At 49.4% G+C, this 6079-nt stretch overlaps 1 protein-coding gene across 1 annotated transcript; it reads right to left on the bottom strand.

Annotated features, from left to right (window-relative positions):
• Nucleotides 1-1244: 1244 nt before the first annotated feature.
• Nucleotides 1245-2066, bottom strand: Olig3 (oligodendrocyte transcription factor 3). The gene has a single exon (XM_021175321.2). The coding sequence runs from the start codon at nt 2064-2066 to the stop codon at nt 1245-1247; it is 822 nt and encodes a 273-aa protein (XP_021030980.1).
• Nucleotides 2067-6079: the final 4013 nt, after the last annotated feature.

Below are 6079 nucleotides of genomic sequence, written 5' to 3'. Positions count from 1 at the left end.
AGTTTACTGGGCCCACAAGTTTCTTATCCCACAACCACTATTGATTAAAAAATTTAAGCGAAGGCAAATACCGGATTTAAAGGTTCTCTTTTATTTGAAATCTCATCCAGAAACACTGGTTATTAATAAATATATCATACTTATCAAGAATATATAAAAAATAAAGACAGGTATTGTCTTTGAGGCCCTAACAAAATATTCAAGCAAATGTTCAGGAAAATAAAAGTGGCAGCCCCCTCCCCCAAAACCCAGTATGTTTTCAAAGCTGAGGGGTAACAGACCCAACCCCGCATGCAGTATAAGTTGGCAAGGGGGTAGGATGAACTTCTAGAGGAGGCCCAGTTTTGTAGTGGGCCCCTTGGAACAGCCCTAACGTTAGAATGAGATTTGAGACAGACATGGGCTTGGGGAAAGAATCACATGTTCATTGAGTGAATCTTTGTGCTCTGGCCCCCTTTCCATTTTATACAACCACAGACAGATATATGGAGTACTTTGGAGAATTCACTAATAAATCCTTGTTACAAGGAAAAATGGCACTATAGCCCGCACAACATGTTTAGACAAGATTCATTTAGAAGCGTGCATGCATTTTTTTGACCTATATTTGCGTGGAAAGGAAAACCCACATAAGAGGTTCATGCCCTGGGCTGAGATTCAAAACTTGGATTCTGAAACAAACTCTCTCTCTCTCTCTCTCTCTCTCTCTCTCTCTCTCTCTCTCTCTCTCTCTCTCTCTCTCTCTCTCTCCATTGTCTCTGAAAAATCTATAAGGGCAGAGACAATCATAAGTGTATCTAGCTCGATGAAATATTTACATTTGCTTTGCACAAAAGGGATAGCCATCTTTCCTCCAAGATAAGAACACAGCCAGAAAGAGCCAACTCCAAAGTTCCTTTGCAAGTTTTTAACTCCACCGATCCCATCGTTAAACAACAAATGCAGTTTTGACAAGAGCACACGGCAGTGAGAAATACTGGTGTGGCATGAGGGAAAGAAGCATGCATGCAAAACAGGACTTCGGGTTCCAGTCCCCTTCCCTAACACCTAGGTATTTCAGTTTGGTTTTGGCACGTCCCGCTGGGGTGGGTCAACTGGAATCTGGATCTGTAGGGCGCTGGCGAGGCCTGGGGCCGCGCGCCCACCCTCCCGCAGGCCGAGCAGTCTCCCCTTCCCTCCTGGCCCGGCACTGCGACCCCTGCCTCAGCTCTCCCTTCCTCCTCCCGGCCGGGCCAGCCCGTGGCTCACTTGAGCAAGTCCTTAGATTCAGCCGAAAGCCGTGCCATGTTGGCGGTGGAGAGAGCGGACAGGTGCGGCGGTGGTGGCATCTGGCAGATGGTGCAGGGACAGGGCAGCCCCGCCCAGTGCTGGAAGCCGCTGCCCAGTTGTAGCGCGGGCGGCGTGGAGGGCGCCTTGAGCAGTGAGTGGGGAGGTCGGATGGTGCCAATGGTCGGCAGGGAGGTCGCGGACAGAGGAGACGAGGCATTGCCAGAGGAGAGCGCGCCGCCCAGGATAGGGTGCACCGGGTGCACAGCGTTGGCTGCGTGTGCCGGGTGGCCGGCCGAATGCCCCACAGTCCCACAGTGGAAGGCCGAGTGGTGTCCCCCGTAGATCTCTCCAACCAACCTCTTCATCTCCTCCAGGGAGCTGGTGAGCATGAGGATGTAGTTTCTGGCCAGAAGCAGAGTGGCGATCTTGGAGAGCTTGCGCACCGAGGGCCCGTGAGCGTAGGGCATGACCTCGCGCAGACCATCCATGGCGAGGTTCAGGTCGTGCATCCTCTTGCGTTCGCGTCCGTTGATCTTCAGCCGCAACTGCTGAAGATCCTGCTCCGACAGCTGCTTCTTGATTTTGTACTTGCTGCTTTCTCCTGCAGCCTTGGCGCCTGCCCGCGAGAGGCTTTCCCCTGGCATCTTCTGAACCATATCGCCCTGTGTGGAGGAGACCGAGTTCAGACGGCTCTCCTGATGGTGGTGGTGGTGGCGGTGGTGGTGGTCTCTTAGGTACATCTCATCCATGTCCGGAGATGACGCTCTGCTGGAGACAGAGCTCGAATCAGAATTCATTTTATTACAAGAGATGCGGCCTTATGGTTGAGGAGCCTTTAGGCAGGAAATTAAAGAGAATCTTGAATTAAAAAAAAAAAAAAAAGCAAGGTCCAGGAACCCACTTCCCCAGTTGTAAAACCAGAGAAGAAAAGTCAAGGCACTGCCTTGCCCCGCCTCTCTCTCTCTCCTGGCTTGCTTCACTATCTCTGGTTTAGCTGTTTCCTGCACTGCACATTGGTGTGTGCCTGAACTAACCTCTTGCAGTAAAAGAGGGGCTTTTATAGCGCTGCAGTGGAGAAAAGAGACAAAAGGAGCCCTCCTATCTATCCTGGGCTGGTTAAGATGACGTGCCATCATCATTCAGGGCGGTGCGCTTTGCTGTCCCAGTTAGCAAGGATTCCTATTCATATTCATTGTGGAGCCGCCCTGGGACACCTCTGCTTGGAACCACAAGGAGCCCCCAGGCACAAAACCCTTTGATTGACACACTCACCGCGGACGCACTGGACTTCTTGTTTTTGTTGTTGTTTTGTTCTTTTAAAACTTTCTTCTATGCCACTCCCCTCATTCTATTTCTTTTAAGCCAAATCTTACACTTAAAACGAAGGGAAGGAACAGAAGTTGCCTGGAAGATCGGCCTACGACGACGTTACTTTGGACTTAGAAGATTTAGTTTGTTCTCTATCTAGTTTACGGAAATGTGGGCAAAACAAGGTCTCAATAGAAAGCCGGATACGGGGCAGGTTCAACCTGGGAGACTTGGAGACTTTGCTGACTGAAGTTGTTATTCACTGGTACTTTGTCTCTAAATTCAGTTAATTTTGTTTATTTGCCCTTTCCGGTAAATTAAAAAAAAAATGTGCCTATTTGGCAATGCGTTTTTGCCTTTGATGCCGCTGTGGAGAAAAGTCTTCTTTTGCGTTAAAAATAGCTAATTGAAATAATTTTGGATTTATACATTTCTTTAACTTCTTAGCTATAGAACTGAGGGAGGAGAGGCAAAACTCCCAATGTTATATGAAAATCAATTTAGGAAGAAAATTTGGGGAGAGAAAAGAGTGAAGAAAAATGGGAGAGTTAGGGATTGAAACGATTCTCAAGAGCTCAGTACAGATCTTTGGGGTTCCAGCTTCCCGAATGGGGTAGCTAACTGCCATCTTCCCCTCAAGTTGGGATGGGATGAAGGCAGTCTTTGGCCCTAGGGTGAAAGCTAAGAGCATCCAGAGTTTAGCACCAGACCACCTGGAGTGGCAGCTGAGTGGAGCAGGACTTCAGGGTAAAATCAAAAGTGTGTGGTGTGTGTGCGTGTGCATGTGTGTGTGTGTCCACAGGACCTGAAGATACCTATGTGTGCGGGCTTGTTACAAAGCCGTGGCCTCTGAGGATAAACAGACCTGGAGTTTGCTGTGTTCCGTAGATGGTAGATGCAAGTTCATAACTGGGCACAGACATCCCCGCTCCCACCCCCATTCCTCTTCGATGTTTTTGTCAATCAAAAATTGTTCTTTAGCACCAGAGGCAGGAACACAGAAATCCCTAGAAAGAAAGTAGTCTTGGGCAAGGGTGGCCTCTAAAAGCAGCTGGATACCCCATCTCTCCCGGCTTGAAAATTCCATGAACAAAAGCTAAGTTAAGGCAGTGTCTCTATAGAAAGCAAGAGACTTTGTACTGTAACTAACCTTAGGCAGACATGGCTTGCCTTACAATCACGGGAAAACCAAAAAAAGGAGTCTTCATTTCCTACAAACGCAAATGAGACAGTCAGCAGAGGGTACCCCCATATGGGGGATTTTGTAAACCCTGGAGAGGTCATGCATACTGACACACGGTCATCAGTGAAACTCTCTCTAGTCCTCTACCAGCAGGATACAGAGACTGGACATTGGAATGAATGCTTTCTCACTCTGGCCTGGTTTAAAAGAAATAACATGGTCAACAGTCTCTCATCTAGGACAGGGCTTTAAAGCCCTGGAAGACCGGACTTGAGTCTTCTATTGCTCACACCTCCGTGGAAAGAAAGTTCCTTAAAACGAGACTCCAAGGGCTTTCACGTAAGGTGGAAAGATTAATATCACAAAGCACTTTTAATTTCAGAGCTAAAACAAACTCTCCTAAGCTGCCAGTCTGCTCCATTTTGGTTAAGATACTGGCACCTTAAGTGAGGTTTATAAGCAAAGTCGTTGCCCAACAACTGAGGTTCCAAAGTGGTAGCCAAGCCACAAACCTAGAGAAATGGAGCAGTCGGGATGAAAGTCTTTTGAGGCTCAGATGACTATCAAGGGACTGAGGGGGGTGGGGGTGGGGGGGCGTTCCTGAAGAACTGCAATTTCCAAGCCTGAGTGCATCTTGTCTCTGTCCCTGCTATCACAGGAATCACCTTTCTATCTCTGAGTCTTATTCTCAAGCCTAAACTGAAAATGCTGCGCTGGGTTTCCGTTTCAAAGTAGCCAAGTCTACTAAAATTACAAGAGGTTCGAATGAAGGAGCAGAACACAGTCATGCAGCATGCAGATGCAAGGCACAATAACTTTTTAAAAGTTCCAATCGTCTCTGTAGACAGTTCAAAATAAAGTTCAAAGTATCTTCATATTAGTCAAGAAGGCCAGGGAATAAAATAGGGGAGCGACCAGTAACCCATTTTCAAGACTAGAAAGACCAGGGTCTGATTCAGGGAATTCCAACCCAAATCAGAGTCGAACAGAAGTCACTTCACCAAGGGCAGCTGCACTGAGCTAGAAAGCGCCCCGTGGACCTTGCCAGAACAAACAGACCACAGAAGGGCCTAGGATATTTAGCTCCAATAACCTCGAGGTGCCTGAACTGGGCCTGGGAGTGGGGGTAGGGATGCCAAGTGTTCTGCTTGGAGGTAGATGCCAGATGCAACGCCTTGTGCTTCTCGCTTTCTGTTCCTGCTAGGCCTTTCCCAGTGCAGTGTCAGAGTGTAGGTCCAGGGTCCCACCCAGATAAACACTTTGATAAAAAGCTTTTAGGAGTCCCAGGTCTCAAAGGTTGTCTAGTTCCCCCTTTCCTTCTTTCTAAAAGGTTATCAGCTAGCAGAAGATGCCGAACTAAAAATGCCACCACTTCATTCGCCAGAAAAGTTGGACCAATACTTTCTGGGGTCCAAGAAGTGGAGCCCCTACGTGTGACTCCTCTCGCTGGATTGTTTTAGACCTTGCGAGTTCACAGACATCTGCAGCTCAAGCCCTGCTCAGAAGTCCGGAAGGAGTCAGTTCAGATACTGGGAACCCGCGCACAAATTTCAGGGTTGCCTGCTATCCACGGGTCACTCCGTGTGCATAAAGGAGGTAGTAAGGGAGACTCTTTTGGGCTAAGGCTGCTGCAGCCTAAGGGGCCTCAGCCAGAGAGGCCTGGTGACCAGCACGGTGACCTTGGCTCTGGCGGTGGGTGGATTCAGAGGGGTAGAATGGATATGAAGAGCAAGTTAGCTCGGCAGCGGCAGCGACCTAATTGGGATGTGTTTTTAGGATGACACTGGTCGCCCTAGCGGTAGCAAAGGGTTGAGGCTCCTTGACCCGGGTCTGTCTTGCAACAGGTGCATCCCTAGACTTACAGATGCAGGAGACTGCAGTCCGTAGTCCATATTAGCGTTGGGAAGGGCATGGGTGTTCCGGAGCCTACCTACATCTGAAACAGTGGGTTGGCCTGGGGACTGTCAACTGAGAGTTGCTCAGAGGTCTCTAGGCATCTAGTATGCGCAGCCTCAGCTCTGCAGCCTGGGGCTGGGTAGCTGTGAGTTCCCAGGGGCCACAAGCTCCAGGGTTTGTTCAGTCCTATCAGCACCTCCCCGGTCCCCAGGATTGCCAAGGATTGTTTCTTACCAGATACCCACTGCGTGCCACCTGGTGCCTGATGCCCACTGTTCTGCAGCTCCAGCAACTGAGTTCCTCTCCGCATCTGTCAGCTCAGTCCGAGGCCGGCTGAGATTTTTGCCTGAGCAGCAAACCCTCACCCCCTCCCCCTCCCCCTCACCCCCTGCCAGAGTCCTGCCGAAAACGGAGCCTCTCTCG

Source organism: Mus caroli, unplaced genomic scaffold (genome assembly GCF_978045245.1).
Source record: "Mus caroli unplaced genomic scaffold, Mus_caroli_1 scaffold_9, whole genome shotgun sequence".
In the NCBI taxonomy this organism is placed as follows: domain Eukaryota; kingdom Metazoa; phylum Chordata; class Mammalia; order Rodentia; family Muridae; genus Mus; species Mus caroli.
This window is presented reverse-complemented; position numbering and strand designations above follow the sequence as displayed.